Here is a 22,373-nt window from a genome sequence, read left to right as displayed (position 1 = left end):
TATAAACAATATGCTACAGAACTAGTTGATAAACTTCAGGGCCTTTTCTCTGCATCGACGCGTCTCGAAAAACTCCCGGACACAATGAGCGAAGCGATCATAGTGATGATCCCTAAGCCAGGGAAAGATCCCACGTTATGCTCCTCGTATCGCCCTATATCCCTTCTGAATGTGGGTGCAAAGGTATTGGCCAATAGGCTTAACTTGGTCATTACTGCCCTCATCCACAGGGATCAAACGGGCTTCATGCCCGGGAAGGGAACTGACATTAATATCAGACGCCTTCACACTCACATAGACAGGGCAGACGAGGTGACTAAAGGAACGGTGGCCTCACTCGACGTGGAGAAGGCTTTTGACTACGTTGAGTGGGGCTATCTATGGGAAGTGCTATCATGATTCGGGTTTGGCCTGGGTTTCACGAAATGGCTCTGCTTGTTATACCATTGCCCCTCAGCTAGAATACGCACCAATGGATGCCTATCGGTGAAGTTCCGACTGTTTTGTGGCACGCGACAGGGATGCCCCCTCTCCCTGGGCCTATTTGCTTTGGCGATGGAGCCCCTGGCTGTTTTGCTGAGGGCTGACCCTGGGGTGAGGGGACTTCAAGTAGGTCCAATTGAGGAGAAGATATCGCTGTACGCGGACGATGCTCTGCTCTATTTAGCGGACGCCTCGTCCTCTTTTCTAGACCGCACTGGATCTGATTAACCGATTCGGTGGCTATTCGGGGATTCGCATTAATTGGAACAAGTCGGTTCTCTTCCTGCTCCATCCCTCGACCCCTAGGGTACCACACCCGCAGCTCAAATGGGTAGATGACTTTAAATACTTGGGGATTAAAATTAGCGCTAAAGACCAGGACTACATGGACAACAATTTGCGACCACTCATGACACAGCTTAAGGCTAGGTGTGCTGCTTGGCGTTCCCTTCCACTGACCTCTGTTGACAGAGTCAATTTACTAAAAATGATTTGCCTTCCCAAGTATCTCTACTTCTTCCGTAACACACCCATACACATCCCTAGGACTTTCTTCCGAAGGCTGGAGAGTCTGCTGATACAATTTGTCTGGGCTGGGAGGCCACCCAGGGTGGCCAAGCAGATCTTATATCTCCTGCTTTCGGGGGGGGGGGGGTCTCGCACTGCCGAATTTTCAAATCTACTATTGGGCAGCTGTTTTGGTCACGATTCGGTGGTGGTTCTCCCAGCCCACACAGAATCCGGCGGTCACTCTTGAGGCGGCAATTCCGGGCTCCTTTGCTGCCCTGAGCAATCTCCCATTTCGTGGACTCAGGGCCAATTCGTCCATGACAACTCTGATGCGAACCACCGTGAGGGTCTGGCAGGAGGCTAGGAAAATATATCGGCAGCCCAATCATATTTCACCTCACATGCCCCTATGGGGTAACCCTATGCTCCCCCACTTTTACAGTATACCGGACCCCTCTCTCTGGGCAAAAAAGGGAATCCTTACATTAAAACATGTGGTTAAAGATGGTAGGCTTATGACTTTCCAAGCCCTGAGGCAATCCTTCGGTATTCCGTCCTCCTTCCAATTTAGGTACTGGCAGCTGAAACACGCCTTTGAAGCGCAGTTCCCAGCCCCCCTCATTCTGGAACCAGATTCCATTGAACGGGTCTTGACTTCCAGTGTGATGGGGAAGCCTCTCTCAACACTATATCTTTATCTTACAGTGGATTGTGATGCCAAATTAACTAAAACCTGGGAAAAGTGTAGGGTTGATATTCCCTCTTTGGACGAGGAGGAATGGAAGGAGTGTTTAATCTCCTACATTCCCTCCATGATTGCTGCAAAAGATAGGTTCATACAATTTAAGTTCCTACACAGAGCGTATTTCACCCCACAGAGACTGGCGCGCATTTACCATCAAAGAGACCCTAACTGTCAAAGATGCAGGCAGGAGGTAGGCACGTTTTGGCACATGGTCTGGTCTTGTCCCAAAATCCGACCCTTTTGGTCAGCAGTTGCCTCCACACTGAGCAAAGTCATAGGCTCAAACTTACCGGTGGATCCCCAAATACTATTGCTCAGTCATCTTGAGGATGTTGAGGGAGATAGGTATAGTAAACTGTGTCTAACCTTCACATTGTACTACGCTAGGCGAGAAATTTTACTGGGATGGAAACTGGTAGAGCCTCTTACCCTGGCCTCGTGGAAAAGATCGGTGAATATGGTACTCCCCCTATATAGATTGACGTATGAAAGTAGGCAATGTCCGGGGAAGTTCGACAAAATCTGGTCCTCCTGGGTGGATGCCTCCGGGGACCCTGAACCCCCTACCCCATAATTAGGAAGTGAAGCACAGTGGAGGACATCCTACTTTTCAGGTCTATTCTTCTTATGCCAGCTCCCCTTCGCCCCCCCCCCTTTCTCCCCCCCCCCCCCTTTCTCCCCCCCCCTTTCTTCTCCCCCCCTCCCTGCTGCCCCACTAGGCTTGATTGAATATTGGTTATTTACTTTATATTATCTAAGAGTTTATAAGGATGTAATGCCATAGGAGTATTGTTAAGCGAAACTTCTGACACTTACACAACTGGAATAGCTGATAAATAGTGGCTATTGGCTGAAGATAGATCTTACTATCATTATTATTACCACAATGATTGTGCTAATTTTTTTTTTGTATTGTAATGCTGATTTGTTTAATAAAAATTCTCTGTTTAAAAAAAAAAAAAAATAAGGAAGTGCAGTACTTCTTGTGTTGTGAAGATGACAACGAGTGATAGAGGGGGTGGGGACACTCGTCCTATAATCCCCTCATCACTGTCACTCCTATAAAAGACAGTTCTCATTGTGTCCTCACTCTCTAAGGTCCATGAATAAAGAAATGAATTGGTAGGAGATTCAGAGGACCCATTTACTAGTTACCTTGAGGGTAGAATTGTAAGATCCTCAGAGACAAAGCTGCCTGATGTGGACGGAGTCCTGGTTTAGGGGAACTAATCTGCTCATGTCTAGTAATAATTTTTTTATTTCTATTTTAGTACATGGATGTGGGATGAGGAAAACCTCAAAGGATCCAGACTGTAAAGTAGAAGATGAGGACATCACACAGTATAGTCCAGGAGAAAACCCGGCTACCTCAAATGTCCATCTGGCACCACACAGTGTAGATGGACCATCATATTCCTCTTATCCTGAGGAACCTCAGACTTTGAGGGACGGTGCCGTCCTGCCAAAACATAAGAGGTTTTCCTGTACCGAGTGCGACAAGTGTTTCCATTCTAGATTTAAACTTAATGAACATACCAGAACTCACACAGCTGAGAAGCCGTATTCCTGCCCTGAGTGTGGGAAATGTTTTTCACAGAAGTCCAATCTTTACAGACATCAGAGGTCTCACTCGGGTGAGAAGCCATATTTCTGCCTTGAGTGCGGGAAATCTTTCCATTCTAAATCCACACTTAATGGACATAAAGGATCTCACACAGTTGAAAAGCCATATTCCTGTCTTGCGTGCGGGAAATGTTTTTCACAGACGTCCAGTCTTTATAAACATCAGAGATTACATCTGGGGCAAAAGCTGTATTCTTGTGCTGAATGCGGGAAATGTTTTTCACAGAAGTTCAATCTTTACACACATCAGAGATCTCACACGGGGGAGAAGCCGTATTCCTGCCCTGAATGTGGGAAATGTTTTTCACAGAAGTCCCATCTTTGCAAACATCAGAGATCTCACACAGGAGAGAAGCCGTATTCCTGTCCTGAATGCGGGAAATGTTTTTCACAGAAGTCCAGTCTTTACACACATCAGAGATTACACACAGGGGAGAAGCCGTATTCATGTTCTGAGTGTGGGAAATGTTTTTTACAGAAGTCCACTCTTTACAGACATCAGAGATCTCACATGGGAGAGAATACGTATTCCTGTCCTGAGTGCGGGAAATGTTTTACACAGAAGACTAGTCTTTATAAACATCAGAGATCTCACTCAGGTAAGAAGCCATATTGCTGTCTTGAGTGTGGAAAATGTTTTTCAGACAAGTCCAGTCTTTCCACACATCAGAGATCTCACACGGGTGAGAAGCCATTTTCTTGTCCTGAGTGCGGGAAATGTTTTTCAGTGAAGTCCAATCTTTATAAACATCAGAGATCTCACACAGGAGAGAAGCCGTATTGCTGTCCTGAGTGCGGGAAATGTTTTTCACAGATCTCCCATCTTTACAGACATCAGAGAATACACACGGGGTAGAAGGCACTTTCCTGTCCCGAGTAAGGGAATTGTTCCTCACTGAAGTCCTGTCTTCCTGTACATCAGGGATCCCACACAACCCTCGAGGTGTATTAGTGCCTTGAGTGTGGGAAATGTCTTCTATATGAATGTTGCTGGACATCACAGCTCTCATGTGGGGAAGAAGTACACCCTGATATACACCTCAGATATACTCCATGGCTGACCTTCATCATGTAAGAAACAGTTCTCAAAAGAGATTACCAAAGACATGGATGAAATGTTTTTACCGTGTTGGCCATTGATAGCAGTAGAAAAATAATACATTTGTTTTTTTGGAGTACATTTTGTAATGTAAGCTTATATAAGAACTTAGAGGTCTGTATTAAAAAAAAATAGATGAATAAATATTGCACACATTTACCCAGCTATGATGAATATTGTCTGTATCTTATTTCATATAGTGATTTCCTATGATCATCTAGTGGAAATCGTGTGTCACTGCGGTAATGTTAACACATTATAGACACTAGATACACTCTGGGCCTCCAGAGCACTACATAGTGAAAGTTTTGCTCAGGGAGGCTTAGGAGACTTTTGGCATCGACTGGGAGGAGTTGGGATTCTTTCTTCATCCCCCACCTCTAAACGCTGGACGGCGAGTGTACATGTTCAGTGCAGCTGGGGGACATCAGGAGTTAGGCGGTGTCTGTGTCCAGCCATGCATCCAGAGTATTCATGGAGAGTCTCCAAATGCTGTAAGCAGCTGGCGATTTTCTTCCCCACAGACACAAACCCCAGACATGCATAGTTGCAGCTTGGAAGACGCCTACTGATAGACACAATGACTGGTCACAAAGGGTAACTGGGGGTAACACATGCATACATCTTCCTGATGGGGGCAGCAGTGGGCACTGGCAGGCTTGGTGGTGATCACCTGGGGTAACCAGTGCATAGTGCTCTCTCAGCTGACCAGGATCGCTATATCAGCATCAGTCCCACTATATGGGTTAGCAGGCCTTATGTCTACAAGGCGGCAGAGAGGTGAGGTCAATGTCTCCTTTTGGGGCTCTGCTCACTTAAGGGGTATTTCTGATACCTCTGGGACACCTTTCCTCCAATTCCTGTGCGATTATGGAGAAATCTGCATTTGCTTGGCTGAGGGACAGCATAGATTCTGGGTCGGTGCTGTTTGCACCATTTAGGTCAAAAACTTAGGCATTCCCCTTCTCCTCCTCCCTCCTTATTATGGGGAGGAAATGATGGAGAGCGAAATTTCATTTCTCTTCACTGGAAGTAGGGCAGGTGGAAGACTCTTCCTCCAAGGACTCTGCACCAGAGGGACCCAGGGCCAGAGTGTTTTGCAGACCCCTAGAGCCTTTGTATATCCTTTTTGTGGAATTTACCTTGCAGCTTACCAAGTCCTCTTCCCAAGAGTCCTCAGGGCGTGGATTATGGCAGATGCCACAAGATCCTTAGTTTTCCAGATACATCCTCACCATATGGATGTCTAGTACATGGACTGAGCTAGAAGTGTTCTCTCCGCTGCACAGTTTCACCTGGCAATGCCCCAGGGTGAGTGAGTTCACTCAGAGAGGGAGTATGTTTCTGGTAAAGCCAGCAATCTTTTGTTCTAACCAGAAGTTATTATATCCAGAAGTTATCAGGAAGAGGGGGCACTCTAGATTCTTTGGAGAACAGGGCAAGCTCTCATTTCCAACAACCTGCTGTACCTTCTACTTAAACAAGAGGGTTCCTTTGCTGCTCTCAAGCTCCAGGCTTTCCATTGCAGTTCCCAGTTCCATTAGGAGTCCTGGGAATCCACACAATCTAAACAAAGGTCTTCACTAGGGTGGAGTAGGGCTTTTTCGGGTTTTGGAAAGGGATGATAGCAGATAAGTGAGTTCCCAGCATGGTGGCTTGCGACTACAAGTTAGGAATTCAAAGCCTTTGCCCTCCTCCTTTCATGCTTCATGTTTTTTCTCTGATTCTTCAAAACAGATTGGCTCCTTTGCAAACTTGTGATCCTCCTTTCCTTCAGGGAGTGATTTTACAGTTATCCGCAAACTTTCTATAGTTCCAAGATGTTAGACTTTTGAAGACGAAATAATATCTTCTTACTTTCTATATGGAATAAGCCCCATAATATAAAAGCTAAAATAAGCATAGTCACTTCATTTCTTTCCAAACTTCTAATGACTCAGCTATCTTTGAACATTCCAAACATACTGTTTGTTGAGCTGAAACCATAAAAGCCTAAGAACCCACAATCTCTATTGGTTAAATAAAAGGATGGAGAAAGCCTGATACTAAAAGTTGACGACACAACCATTAGACTGATTGTCTCCTCAGAGTGACTTACACATCTCTAAACAAAATCTATTGGAGATTTAAGACTTGTTTGTTCAGCTGATGACCTTATAGAAAAACTAACAAAGCTGCCCGAAGTCCATTTTTTTTTTTTTTTGAAGAATACCAGAGAAAAACAAACTCTTATAGCCGCCTATTTTTAAAAGTATTTAATCAAAAAATGTTCAAATTATATTTTATCTTTCATGTCATAGATACAGTCATGATTTCAGTGTCTACTGGCACAATAGTAATTCTGTTATAAAATAAAAATATATTATTTTGATGTGGAGCATATTAGAATTAAAAAATATCTTTAAGTATATCTATTATTGTTGAGCATGACTGTCAGGGATCTTCCAGCACCGGATGTGGGCGCTTGCGTGCGCCTATGCGCCGGCGCGCCCCTGTTCAGACACAGCGGCAAGCTGCCGCTGTTGTTGGGCATCGGCGCGGCGTTCGGGCGCGCGGCGCGGGTGCGTACGCGCGTTCACGTTAGCGCCGGTTTGGCGCCATTTAGCACATAAAAGAACATTGCTGCTTCGTCTCAGCTCGTGATTGAACCTGAACTTGTATCTGATTGCCTGCTATCTGATCTGACCCGGCTTGTTGACCATCCGACCTGCTCCAATCCCGACCCAGCCTGCCTGACTACTCCGCTGTTTGTATCTGCCACAGTTGCCGACCCTGCCTGCTCACCGACTCTGCCTTGCCTGCTGTGATCTCCTTTGCCAGTTACCTGCCGACCCGGACTGTCTGACTCTGCTTGTGCCTGCCGCTCTAATTGCTGTTGCACCTTCAGCTTCAGCTCCTGTGATCCTTACCTCCTGAGTGTCAAGTCTGCTGCTGTTCCAGTCTCCACTCACCTGCAGTTCTGCCATCCCTGGAAGGATCTCTGCTGCTACATCAGAGCCTACTCCAACAGGCACTCCTACCCCACTGCGCTCAGGAGACCACTGTCCCCACTCCAGTGGCTCCTGAACCAGCGTTGTATGAGAAGTCTCCTCCTACAGTCAGGCTCTCCTACCAGGTACCTAACAGTACGAAGCAGCCATGACTGAGCCTGCAGGAGATACTTCTCCCCTGAAAGAGATATGCACTCACCTTGCGGCCCTCACTCAAGCCGTACAATCCCTCCAGGACAATTACAATCGATTGGAGGGACAAGTCCAGAACCTTGCAGGACCTAACCCCTTGGCCTCCTCCTCAGCCGCAACTCCAGCACAGACGGCTCCTGGTCCTTCCGTTGTGATGCTTCCACCTGAACCAAAGGTTCCCACTCCTGATAGATTTTCTGGAGACCGAACCAAGTTCCGGGCCTTTCGCAACGCCTGCAAGCTCTTCTTCGCTTTACAGCCCCGAACTTTCTCACTGGAGGCCACTAAGGTGGGGTTCGTGATTTCCCTTCTACAAGGAGAACCTCAGACCTGGGCTCATCGTCTACTTGAGGAAGATTCAGCACTAACCCAGTCCTTATCTGCCTTCTTCGGAGCCATGGCGCAAATATACGAAGACCCTCAACAGACTGCTACAGCTGAATCAGCTCTGTTTATGCTTCAGCAGGGCCGCAGACCTGCAGAGGACTATATCATGGACTTTAGACGCTGGAGTGGAGACACCCAGTGGAATGATGCGGCCCTGCGTCACCAGTTCTGCTTGGGCCTGTCTGAAAGCTTAAAGGACGAAGTTGCCCGAGTGGGTGTACCAGATACTCTTGAAGCCTTGATTAACCTGACTATCCAAATCGACCGACGTATTCGGGAACGTCGATCTGAAGGATCTGCTTTACAATCCCGCCCGGTCTGGATGACAGCCAGGGCACCACTTCCAGCAACACGCTATGTACCTCCATCCAGTTCAAATCCAGCCAATACCACGCCTGACTCTGCAGAACCTATGCAACTAGGACTGATGCGATCTGCCTTATCACCTGAAGAACGGGCTCGACGCCGGCAACTCAATCTGTGCCTTTACTGCGGTGGGACTGGGCACTATGTCTTGAACTGTCCAGTTAAATTAAGTAAGTGCCCCTCTTCCGCATATTCCAGTCTTTCTGCCCTGTCTGCGAACTCTACTCACATCACCCTTCCTCTGTCTTTGCAGCTGCAAGAAAGGACTATAACAATCAACGCCATCATTGATTCCGGAGCATGCAGTTGCTTTATCGATTCAAACTTTGCCAGCCAGCATAACATCCCACTACGGACCAAGACCCATGGACTAGCGGTATTTTTAGCCGATGGATCCCGCATCAGATCAGGACAAGTAACCCAGGAAACCCTGCCTCTGCCTGCTTCTACTTCCTCCCAACACAAGGAATTACTGATCCTGGATGCCATCTCCTCTCCTATGTTTCCCATCATCTTGGGTATTCCTTGGCTGCAGGCCCATAATCCATACATCCATTGGACTTCTGGAGAAGTGAAATTCTCATCTTCTTACTGTCGGGAACACTGCTTTAAGGAGGATTCGGATTCCCCAACCACTTTACTTTGTTTGGACACCGACCAGAAACTTTGTCAGGTCATACCTAAACAGTATCATGAATTCCTTGATGTTTTCAGCAAGAAGGGGGCGGACTCTCTTCCACCTCATCGTCCCTACGATTGCCCCTTTGAATTGCTGCCAGGATCTGAAATACCATTCGGACGCATTTTTCCATTATCGGAGAAGGAACAGGAGGTACTAAAGACTTATATTGATGAGAACCTGGCCAAGGGCTTTATACGCCATTCTACCTCTGGTGCCGGAATATTTTTTGTCACCAAGAAGGACAAGTCTCTCCGTCCATGTATTGACTATCGTGAACTAAACAAAATCACGGTCAAAAATCGGTATCCTCTGCCCTTGATACCTGAATTCTTCCAAAAATTAAGGACTGCCGTCATTTTCACTAAACTTGATCTAAGAGGGGCATATAATTTGGTCCGTATCCGAGCTGGGCATGAATGGAAGACAGCATTCCGAACCCGATTCGGGCATTATGAATATCTGGTCATGCCCTTTGGACTCTGCAATGCCCCTGCGACCTTTCAACATTTGATTAACGATGTCCTCAGGGACTTCTTAGATGTGTTTGTAATCGCATACTTGGACGACATCCTGATCTTTTCGGAATCCCTAGAATTGCATCAAAAGCATGTCTGCAGAGTGTTGGGTCGTCTCCGCTTACACAGTCTATACGCAAAAGCGGAGAAATGTGAGTTCGAGCAACAGAGTATTCAATTTCTGGGGTTAATAATCTCCACAACAGGCATTAAGATGGACCCACAAAAAGTTTCCGCTGTTTTGGACTGGCCGGTACCCTTGGACAAGAAGGGAATTCAGCGGTTTGTGGGGTTTGCAAACTTTTACAGAAAATTCATCAAGGGGTTTTCAGCCATAATTGCACCTATTACACAGTTAACCAAGCAAAATATCCGTTTTTCCTGGAACCAATCTGCTCAAGACGCCTTCGAAAACCTCAAAAGACTGTTCACTTCAGCACCTATCCTTAGTCACCCTGAACCATCTTTACCGTTTATCTTAGAGGTTGATGCCTCCGAGATTGCGGTAGGTGCGATTCTTTCACAGCGAAAAGGTAGCAAAGAGATAATGCATCCTGTAGGGTTCTTCTCCTGTAAACTTTCTCCTGCAGAGAAGAATTATGACGTTGGCGACCGAGAGCTTCTCGCCATTAAGACTGCATTGGAAGAGTGGAGGTACCTGTTGGAAGGGGCTATGCATCCAGTTTTAATTTATACTGATCACAAGAACTTGGAGTATTTACGATCTGCCAAACGCCTGAAACCTCGACAAGCCCGCTGGGCCCTGTTTTTCTCACGTTTCTCTTTCCATATCACCTATCGTCCAGGCTCAAAGAACATTAAACCGGATGCATTATCACGTATGCATGACAATCCTAAGGAACTATCTACTCCTGACACCATTTTACCCGCAAACAGCTTTTTACTGCTACAAACAGATTTACTTTCCCTGATTAAGGAAGCATCCTCGGAGTCAGCCAGGCCTACTGGGGTTTCTTTAGTAAAAAGAGATGGTCTGTTCTGGAAGGGAAGCCAAATTTTCGTTCCTGAAGATATTCGGGTCAAGGTTTTGACACTTCTCCACGATCATCCATTGGTAGGTCACTTTGGAGTTCGTAAGACCTTGGAACTAGTACAACGTACATTCTGGTGGCCCAATCTGAAGGACTTTTGTGAAAAGTATGTTAGTTCCTGTCCCATCTGCATTCAGAACAAGTCATCTAGGAATCGTGCTTGGGGCCTATTGAAACCATTGCCTGTACCTGACAGACCATGGAAAATGATTTCTATGGATTTTATTGTGGAGCTTCCATGTTCTGAAGGGTGCTCAGCCATCTTTGTAGTAGTGGACCGTCTAACCAAAATGGCTCATTTTCTACCGTTAAAGGGAACCCCGTCTGCCACCGAAACTGCTCGCATATTTGTCAAGGAAATCATCAGACTTCATGGTGTACCAGTAAACATAGTTTCTGATAGAGGGGTTCAATTCACCTCACGCTTCTGGAGATCCCTGTGTGAGACCTTGAAGATTGAATTGGCCTTGTCCTCGGCCTATCATCCTCAAACGAATGGCCAGACAGAAAGGACTAATCAGACTCTGGAGCAATACATCAGATGTTTCACATCTTTCACACAGGACGATTGGGTATCTCTGCTACCCTTAGCAGAATTTGCCTACAATAATGCCAAACACTCTGCCACCGGTCAATCCCCCTTCTTCGCCAATTATGGCTTTCACCTAACCTTTTTACCTGATTTCCTTTCAGAGTCTTCGGTTCCAGCGGTGCAAAGTACAGTGGAGTTCCTCAGTCGCAACAGCCGGTTGTTGCAGGAAACCGTGTCCAAGGCTCAGGCAGATGGTAAGAGAATCTTCGACCAGAAAAGAAGGGGGAGCTGAATTTACAAATCGGCGACCAGGTATGGCTTTCTACCGTTAATATCAAGCTTGCATGTCCTTCTAAAAAGTTGGCACCTAGATTCATGGGACCCTTTCCAGTTAGAAGGAAAATCAATGAAGTTTCTTATGAACTGACTTTACCTGATGCATTCAAAATTCATCCAGTATTTCATGTATCTCTGCTTAAACCTGCTGTACCTGATCCCTTTCCTGCTAGAGGGACAAGACCCCCTGAACCTGTTATAATTAATGGCAGCGAGGAATTTGAGGTTGAGGCTATCCTTGATTGCAGAAGAAGGCAAGGGCAAAACCAATTCTTAATCAAGTGGAAGGGCTACGGCCCAGAAAGTAACTCGTGGGAACCGGACAGTAATGTGCATGCTAGGCGTTTGGTACGCGCCTATTTCTCTGCTCATCCTGAGAAAAAGAGGCTGTTGGGCATCCGGAGGCTGCCCCTTGGGGGGGGGCAATGTCAGAGATCTTCCAGCACCGGATCTGGGCGCTTGCGTGCGCCTATGCGCCGGCGCGCCCCTGTTCAGACACAGCGGCAAGCTGCCGCTGTTGTTGGGCATCGGCGCGGCGTTCGGGTGCGCGCGGGTGCGTTCGCGCGCACGCGTTAGCGCCGGTTTGGCGCCATTTAGCACATAAAAGTCCCCCTGTTCCAGGGAACATTGCTGCTTCGTCTCAGCTCATGATTGAACCTGAACTTGTATCTGATTGCCTGCTATCTGATCTGACCCGGCTTGTTGACCATCTGACCTGCTCCAATCCCGACCCGGCCTGCCTGACTACTCCGCTGTTTGTATCTGCCACAGTTGCCGACCCTGCCTGCTCACCGACTCTGCCTTGCCTGCTGTGATCTCCTTTGCCAGTTACCTGCTGACCCGGACTGTCTAACTCTGCTTGTGCCTGCCGCTCTAACTGCTGTTGCACCTTCAGCTTCAGCTCCTGTGATCCTTACCTCCTGAGTGTCAAGTCTGCTGCTGTTCCAGTCTCCACTCACCTGCAGTTCTGCCATCCCTGGAAGGATCTCTGCTGCTACATCAGAGCCTACTCCAACAGGCACTCCTACCCCACTGCGCTCAGGAGACCACTGTCCCCACTCCAGTGGCTCCTGAACCAGCGTTGTATGAGAAGTCTCCTCCTACAGTCAGGCTCTCCTACCAGGTACCTAACAATGACATATCTCTATCTTAAAAAGAAAACAATTGTTTGGGACTTTGTATAAGGTAGAGACCAATTAGGTCATATATCTCCATCCCTATCTAATAAAAATTATGGGGAAAAGGGAAGGACAGTTGGAACAGATGGGACTTTATATGAAGCATGCAGACTCAAGGACAACCAGCTATTAATGGTATAATTGCTTATATAAGTACAATTGGACCATAATTGACAAGATAAAATCAATAAATGATAGTGGTAATGTAACCTCTGGATAAGATGTATATACACCTATGCATGTATAAAACATGCAGTCTCAGGTACAACCAGCTAACAATAGTAAAAATATAGATCTGTTTATTAAGATACAATAGGACCATGATTAATAAGATAAGAACAATAATTAATAGTGGTAGTATAACCCATAAATTTCATCTATATACACATACATGTTGATAACATATCAGAACAGTAATCAAATTGGAAATGACCTCCAAACTCTCTAATCTGCCAGGTGTATTAGGAAAGAGACCCTAGATAAGGTATCTCGATCCTATACCACAAAATAGTACAACATGTACAAATGTACAACACATGAGAGTATAAAAAATATAATATGTAGATCCAGATACGGGTTTAACTAGCTTGACGCGTTTCGTGGTTTGGTATTACCACTCATCAGGAGCAAGCACGTGATAATGATCTGAAACTAAATAGATAATTGTCCAATAGTTGGCATATAGCAGAAGAAATTATATACATATTGGGATGGAACCAGTCCCATAGTAGTACTTACAAACAGGTCTGCTGTGTGTAGGAGGTATGGTAAGGCATTGGATACCGGAGACCGGTAATGTCAGGCACGGGAACTGAGGGAACGCGTTGAGAGAAGTCACCCAAACCACAACCTCACCCAAGGTGGACAGGCATCCATGGACAACAAATCCGTTCAAGGCTGGGGATAAGTGTGAATAACAATGTCTGTTGAGGGCAGTGTAAACAACAATAATAGCAATTGTAAAAGCCTCCATAGTATTGGAGTGTCTCATATTAACAATGAGGTGCATGCAATATGAGGGCATGGTTTGGCACCAATTGCCGGGTGCCTTTTGACGCCCGGGTGGTGACGCCTTTCTCCCCCACATGCACGTCACATGCTGTTGGGGGCGTATCTTGGCCATGCCCATATAATCCTCTCCCCACTGGCCTCTTGTCCTGGTCAGATTCATCTATACACATCGCACTGTAGTGGACCTGGTCTTTTTTACTCCCCACTTGAGGTACTATCACTTATTTTGGGTCCTATTTTACGGTTCAATTGAACCTTCCTCCCCCCCCCCTTTTTTTTTTACATGCTATTGTAATTATTGATTTCACTCACTCACTTCCAAATCTTTTGCTATGAAGGTTTTACCACATCCATTAGCACATCACAATCCCTTATCCTCATTGTTAATATGAGACACTCCGTTACTATGGAGGCTTTTACAATTGCTATTATTGTTGTTGTTTACACTACCCTCAACAGACATTGTTATTTACACTTATCCCCAGCCTTGAACAGATTTGTTGTCCATGGATGCCTGTCCACCTTGGGTGGGGTTGTGGTTTGGGTCACTTCTCTCAACACGTTCCCTCAGTTCCCATACCTGACATTACTGGTGGGCCTCCGGTATCCAATGCCTTACCATACCTCCTACACACAGCAGACCTGTTTGTAAGTACTACTATGGGACTGCTTGCTCCTGATGAGTGTTAATACCAAACCACGAAACATGTTGAGCTAGTTGAAGCTGTATCTGGATCTACATATTATATTTTTTATACTCTCATGTGTTCTACATTTTATACCTATTTTGTGGTATAGGATCGAGATACCATATCTAGCTCTTTCCTTATACACCTGGCAGATTAGAGTTTGGAGGTAATTTCCATAATTGAATTACTGTTCTGATATGTTAACAATCAACATGTATGTGTATATAGATGGAATTTATGGGTTATACTACCACTATTAATTATTGTTCTTATCTTATTAATCATGGTCCTAGTGTATCTTAATAAACAGATCTATATTTTTACTATTGTTAGCTGGTTGTCCCTGAGACTGCATATTTTATACATGCGTAGGTGTATATAGATCATATCCAGGGGTTACATTACCACTATCATTTATTGATCTTATCTTGCCAATTGTGGTCCTATTGTACTTATATAAGCAATTATACCATTGATAGCTGGTTGTCCCTGAGACTGCATGCTTCATATAAAGTCCCATCTGTTCCAACTGTGCTCCTCTTTTCCCTGTAAATTTTATATCTCTATCTTAACCATATATACAGAAATATATCCATATAGCATGTGTTTAACTAGATGCATAAGTAATAATAGTATCTACAGGAGTAAAACACTTATTGAAATTTCATAATTTTGTGTGACATGTGTAAAGATTGTACACTCATCTTGTGCTGGTTACCAGAGCTCCTAAATATTCTAGATATACTAGCAACACTATACAGTCAGATACACATTATGATGATATGAACACTTTTGTACAAAATATTTCAGGTTAAATATTTCTGCTCAGCGATGATCCTTGGTGGTTAAAAGAAGCAGTGACAATTCAAATAACAGGACTTCCAGGAAGATAAATGATTACGTCCACCAATGGAAATATAGTCCCACCTTTTGGGCTAGGGTTATGAAATGTTTTATTAGTTCATTGTTCATAGTGGTATTTAAGACCACTGGCCATTACCCAAGGGACACACACACACGGACACACAGACACTTCTTCAACTTCATACATTCCATAAACTCAAACATACTCATAACCCCACCCACACTCATGAAGATTCATTGATGCTCATACTTAATTATTATGCCTTATACTCTGAAACTCTGAGAACGCAAGACGCGGCTCCTCCTTAAGCAGACTCTATCTTGGAAACAGCAGCCATCTTAGGAGAATATGGTAACCGCCATTTTGGGAAGGGTAATCATATTGTATTTTTTTACTTTACTTTATATTCATTTGTTTTTATTTGAAAATATTGATTTATTGATTATTTTTAAACATTCGGATAACTATTTCCCTCAAACCGATAACCAATTCGTAGATTTTTCTTTAGCTTAATTTTTACATTACAATTTTTGTAATTTTTTTCTTTCTGTTGACATAGCAGACATCTATTTTATTTCACGCTGTTGATCAGTTACTTACCTGCAGTATAGTAATGGTTGAATTTGTGAAATACAGACGTTCTGTCTAATCGTCATATATATATACATCGTTGTTGACTCTACGGGGAAGTTTTATAATTTCTGTGTCATTAAAAAAGTATAGCACTATTATTAGCGGGTGTTTCAATTGGTTTTCAATATTTTATGTAACATTTATTTCTGTCAACCAATACATAATACTTTTTTGTATGAATACTTGTCCGGTGAATAAATCTCCTATTTTTAGTCTGTGTTCATATTCACTGATCCTGTATCCTAAAAATATCATCTTTTGAAAATTACTCATTCACGATTATTTTGCGGGAAAATCATTCTCAAAAGCTCGACAAGGTCTACCTCTACTGGTAAGATCACAAGAGCACTGTAGTCTGTGGATTTGATTATTGTGAAGGGAGCACAAAATTTTAACAAAATGTATATAAATATGTGAAAACGTATACATAAATCTTATATCAGGTGTATTGGTTGCTGCAGCCCTTATTGTGTTCCCACAATCTGAGTGATAATAAAGTGTAGCATGGGGTTGCACAGCCTCACAATCATTAGCCAAATAAGTGTTCAATTATTAAAATAAAATGATATATCAATAATTACAATAGTGCAAATAATGCATAAAACTTCACATATGAATAACCAAATGGAGTATGCACAAATTATAGTGAATCCAGTGAGTTCATGAATCCAGTGAGTACATATAGGTATAGGCTGAAATGTTCCACTCTGCAAGCGTGATATACTGTAATATCAGCCACCTTTTTCTATACAGAAAATGTGTTCATAAATAATCACTGCAGTGCACTTCCACCTCTGTGCAAACACTCCGTGCTCTCAGAACTCTCATCTTATAAGCATATAAGCCTTTTGGTTAAGCTTAGTGGACTTCCAGGACACAACAATGATCTCCACTTCATGCAAATTGATACACAGGACATGTACTGGTATAGTATATCCTGTGTATATATATATATATATATATATATATATATATATATATATATATATACAGGCTATACTGGTCCCTTTATGATGCCAATGATCCCTTTAAGATGCTGATGCATCCGCTCAGCAACATGTTAGGATAATGCATAAAATGCCACCCATGGTGTGATATTGTTAATAACAACACTTGAGTCTATTAAAAAGATTCAGCAAATAAAAACATCTGTATACTCAGCATGAGATGGTGTTACACATCACTGCCGGTCACGGGGGCCCTACGTGTTGCGTCACATCACATAACTTCAGGGGACCCCCAACTGTCCTCTGATGAAGTCACGTGACGTGATGCAATGTAGGGTGAAGTCTTGGGAGCAAACAGAGAGCTCAGAGCCGACATCAATCACACAGAGGAGAGAGAATGGGGTGGATACAGACCAGATTGTCGGCATGACACTCCAAGAAAGTCTGTAGCCCCTCCTACAGGTATTTATTTTATTTTTTTAACATAAAGCGTGCACTTCTCAGAGGGCAGGAAAGAGTTTTAGATACTAGGCTCTCATAAGGATTAAGACTGCAAAAAAAAAGGAAACCCATACTTCTCTTTTAAGTCCACAACACAGGGCAGTAGTCCACGCACACAGCAAGGGTAGGCAGTGATTGGATACAACATGGATTCAGTCCTCAGCACAGGACATGGCAAACAGTTAAGTCCTCAGAGAAGGGCAAGGGAAACGGTTACGTCCCCAACAAAGGGCACGGCAAACGGTTAAGTCCTCAGCGCAGGGCATGGCAAAGTATTAGGTTCCCAGCACAAGGCTGGGCACGCAGCAAGGATGGCAGAGCTCTGGCACAAGAAGGGGTTAAGTCCTTAGCACAGGCTGTGCAGACAGCAAGAATGGCAGAACTCTGCCACACTATGGGTTAGGTCCATAGCACAGGCTGGGCAGCAAGAATGGCAGAACTGTGGCACAGTGGGAGCTAAGCGACTCACTAGACAGCAGTGGAGAGCCTGGGGTGGGGAAAACAAGGGGCCAGTTGTAGAGGCCAGCCAGGCAAGGATCTCCCGTGGTTCATGGATCCTGGTAAGGGGGGCTGTGGGGATCTGTCCACAGCACAGGACCTTTCACAGCACCTCAGCAGAACGAGGGGGAGAGCAAGCAGGGAGACTGAGGGTGCCTGGGCCCTGCTCCAGTATTTATCTCCGGTGCTGGACATTATACCATTGCCAGGCAACATAAGGCATAGTGTTAGGTTGCCTTGAGAACCAGCCCTGCCCCCTTTGCTCATGGAGCGTGTCCTTTGTCTTCAGTGGGCCTGTACCATGCCCACCGAGACAGGAGAGGGGGGGGGCGCGTGGCGACAGGCATGTAGCTTGCATGTGGGCTTTGTGGGGAGGCAGATTGCTAGGAGGAGGTGGTGAAAACCTCAGTAGGAGGCAGCTCCTGGGTGTCCACACACCAACCACGTAACCTCAGTGCTGGGTGCCAGTGAGCTGCTTCCTGATTAGGGCTTCACCACCAACACCAGGGAATCCAATGGTGGAGGGCTTGACAATGTGGGGAATAGTGGGCAGGTGAAGAGTTTTGGGGAGCCAGGTGGGTGACCGTGACACCTGGGAAAACTGAAAGTCAGTTTTGTCACATTTTACCAGATCACCCCAGAAACCCTCACCTTGCATGGATGAGAATCCCATGAGTTTTGCCTTCTCTATCATACTCTCTGGAGCTATCGAACATGCCTATGGTAGTCTGTCTGAATGGTGGTCCTGCACAGTGGTGTAAGATTGATGGGGAGAATTGGTGGCACATACGGCTTATTTTATGGTTATTTGGACTATTGCATTTAACATTTACAGTATGTAAGCATCATCTTATACTCATCATTTTTATTGCTTAAGATATAACCCTATGAAAATTGGTTATTTTTTAATAATCCTTCTTGGAAGAAATAAAGGACTGGGGAATATCTGACTTACAGTACATATTTGGATGAAAGAGGGATACACCTGGAGGCCAATGTTCTGTATGACATCATGCTTGATATGACCCATTCTTAACGGTCTGATCATTTGCTGACAGCACAATTTATATTTGAGTATATTTCATGGAGGCGTTGGCGAGTGATTGGAAGAGATTTTTGCACTGGGACATTTTACAGACACTTAAACAAATTGTGGGGTTCCCCAGGGTTCTGTGCTGGGACCAATCCTATTTAATTTGTTTATAAACGACCTGGAGGATGGGATAAACAGTTCAATCTCTGTATTTGCAGATGATACTAAGCTAAGCAGGGCAATAACTTCTCCGCAGGATGTGGAAATCTTGCAAAAAGACCTGAACAAATTAATGGGGTGGGCGACTACATGGCAAATGAGGTTCAATGTAGAAAAATGTAAAATAATGCATTTGGGTGGCAAAAATATGAATGCAATCTATACACTGGGGGGAGAACCTCTGGGGGAATCTAGGATGAAAAAGGACCTGGGGGTCCTAGTAGATGATAGGCTCAGCAATGGCATGCAATGCCAAGCTGCTGCTAATAAAGCAAACAGAATATTGGCATTAAAAAGGTGATTAACTCCAGAGATAAAACGATAATTCTCCCGCTCTACAAGACTCTGGTCCGGCCGCACCTGAAGTATGCTGTCCAGTTCTGGGCACCAGTCCTCAGGAGGGACGTACTGGAAATGGAGCGAGTACAAAGAAGGGCAACAAAGCTAATAAAGGGTCTGGAGGATCTTAGTTATGAGGAAAGGTTGCAAGCACTGAACTTATTCTCTCTGGAGAAGAGACGCTTGAGAGGGGATATGATTTCAATTTACAAATACTGTACTGGTGACCCCACAATAGGGATAAAACTTTTTCGCAGAAGAGAGTTTAATAAGACTCGTGGCCACTCATTACAATTAGAAGAAAAGAGGTTTAACCTTAAACTACGTAGAGGGTTCTTTACTGTAAGAGCGGCAAGGATGTGGAATTCCCTTCCACAGGCGGTGGTCTCAGCGGGGAGCATTGATAGCTTCAAGAAACTATTAGATAATCACCTGAATGACCGCAATATACAGGGATATGTAATGCAATACTGACACATAATCACACACATAGGTTGGACTTGTGTCTTTTTTCAACCTCACCTACTATGTAACTATGTAATTTGTTGGTGGATATATGACAGCTAAAGGAGGCTATTATTAGATAATTTATCATTGGAGGATCATAGCGATGGAAATATATATTTCTGTGTTATCTCAGTCAGGCCCGGATTGGCCATAGGGCAAACCGGGCACTTGCCCGGTGGGCCGCAGCCGCCTGGGCCACCAGGCTGCAAGTCCTTGCGGGTCACAGGGCTCTTTGAGCCCGTGCTGCTCATGCAGCCTCTCCGCAGCCGCCCGGCTGCCAGTTAAACTCCGTCGCCGCTGGGGGGATGTAAACATAGAGGGGGTGGAGCTAGAGCCTTCTGCGGCCGCCTGTATAGGTCAGCCGTCAGTGCCAGGCGGCGTGACTGCGAAGGGGGAGGAGCCAGAGCAGACACCTGCTGCTGCTAACAACTTGAAGCCGATAACAGAAAACGTGAGTGCAGCCCCGTGCTCTCCGCCACCCCCCTGTAACCTGGATAGGAGGATTGGTGGGTGCGGCTGCATATAGAACAATCATTCTCTCCATCTTCCTCCTGCAGTATCGGAATGCATGCGAGAGGTAGAGAAGCAGGAGACTGCAGGAGGAAGATGGAGAGAATGATTGTTCTATATGCAGCCGCCCCCACCGCTTCTCCTATCCTGCTTATTTCTGCTGCCCCCCCCGGGCTCTCCACACCACCCATACTCTTTGCCACCCCCCCAGTGCTCTCCACCTCCCCCATGCTCTCTGCCGCCCCTCCCCCAGTGCTCTCCACCTCCCCCATGCTATTTGCCACCCCCCCAGTGCTCTTCCTGATTTGAAAACTGTGCATGCATTCTTTTCTGTCACACCAAAGATTATCTACCATAAAAAACAGTCTGCATCCTCTTGGTTTAAGACTGAAGCAATATTTGAAGGAAGAACCTTCAAGGATTTCACAGTAATACGGAGACACACAGAAGCAACTGATCCAAATAGAATGCCCAATATGTAAACAAGGTTTCTCTACAGCAGCTAGGGTTACAGCTGTCGTGGATGGAGGGTGGTTTGGAAAAGACTTTTGCCTCCAGACTGTATGTAGGTGATATCCATTTTTTTAGCAGTAATCTTGATGTAGGCAAAGCTTCCCATAGGTTCCCCTTCGCCCAGGAAAAAACGCAAGCATGCTCTCTGCCGCCCCCTCCCAGTGCTCTCCACCTCCCCCATGCTCTCTGCCACCCCCCCAGCGCTCTCTTCCGCCCCCCCAGTGCTCTCTTCCGCCCCCCCAGTGCTCTCCACCTCCCCCATGCTCTCTGCCGCCCCCCCAGTGCTCTCCACCTCCCCCATGCTCTCTGTTGCCCCCCCCCCAGTGCTCTCCACCTTCCCTATGCTCTCTGCCACCCCCTCCCAGTGCTCTTCACCTCCCCAATGCTCTCTGCCACCCCCCGTGCTCTCCGCCACCCCCCATGCTCTGCGCTCACCCCCCCTGTGCTGTTCATATCCCCCCACGCACTCTGCTTCCCCCCTGTTCTCTCTCTCCACATCCCCCCATGCTCTCTGCTGCCCCTTCATGCTCTCCGCTGCCCCCCCTGTGCTCCTCACCTCTCCCCATGCTCTCCGCCGCCCTCCCTGTGCTCGCCACCCCCCATACGCTCTTCACAGCCCCCTGTGCTCTCCACCTCCCCCCATGCTCTCCACCAGCCCCCCTGTGCTCTCCACCTCCCCCCTGTGCTTTCCACCTCCCCCCTGTGCTCTCCACCTCCCCACATGCTCTTCACCAGCCCCCCTGTGCTCTCCACCTCCCCCCTGTGCTCTCCACCTTCCCCCATGCTCTCCGCCGCCGCCCTCCCTGTGCTCTCCATCTCCCCCCATGCTCTCCGCCGCCCTCCCTGTGCTCGCCACCCCCCATGCACTCTTCACAGCCCCCCGTGCTCTCCACCTCCCCCCCATGTTCTCCACCAGCCCCCCTGTGCTCTCCACCTCCCCCCTGTTCTCTCCACCTCCACCCATGCTCTCCGCCGCCCTCCCTGTGCTCTCCATCTCCCCCATGCTGTCCTCCACCCTCCCTGTGCTCTCCATCTCCCCCCATGCTCTCCGCTGCCCTCCCCGTGCTCTCCACCAGCCCCCCTGTGCTCTCCACCTCCCCCATGTGCTCTTCACATCCCCCCATTCTCTCCACCTTCCCCCCATGCTCTCTGCCGCCCTCCCTGTGCTCGCCACCCCCCATGCTCTCCGCCACCCTCCCTGTGTTCTCCACCTCCCCCATGCTCTCGGCTGCCCTCACTGTGCTCTCCACCTCCCCCCCATGCTCTCCACCAGCCCCCTGTGCTCTCCACCTCCACCCTGTGCTCTCCACCTCCCCCCATGTGCTCTTCACATCCCCCCATTCTCTCCACCTTCCCCCCATGCTCTCTGCCGCCCTCCCTGTGCTCGCCACCCCCCATGCTCTCCGCCACCCTCCCTG

At 46.4% G+C, this 22,373-nt stretch overlaps 1 protein-coding gene across 1 annotated transcript in view; it reads left to right on the top strand.

The window, feature by feature from the left end:
- The window catches only part of LOC141121731 (uncharacterized), a 212,966-nt gene that overhangs the window by 129,058 nt on the left and 61,535 nt on the right, over positions 1 to 22,373 (top strand). Inside the window, exons 15-17 of the mRNA XM_073611442.1 lie at positions 3,010 to 4,213; positions 4,985 to 5,057; positions 8,109 to 8,240. Coding sequence (XP_073467543.1) covers positions 3,010 to 4,213; positions 4,985 to 5,057; positions 8,109 to 8,240 — 1,409 coding nt within the window. The remainder of the gene's footprint in view (positions 1 to 3,009; positions 4,214 to 4,984; positions 5,058 to 8,108; positions 8,241 to 22,373) is intronic.

This window comes from Aquarana catesbeiana, unplaced genomic scaffold (assembly GCF_042186555.1).
Source record: "Aquarana catesbeiana isolate 2022-GZ unplaced genomic scaffold, ASM4218655v1 unanchor228, whole genome shotgun sequence".
Taxonomy (NCBI): domain Eukaryota; kingdom Metazoa; phylum Chordata; class Amphibia; order Anura; family Ranidae; genus Aquarana; species Aquarana catesbeiana.
The sequence above is the reverse complement of the archived record's forward strand: the minus strand, read 5'-3'. Positions and strand labels throughout refer to the sequence as shown.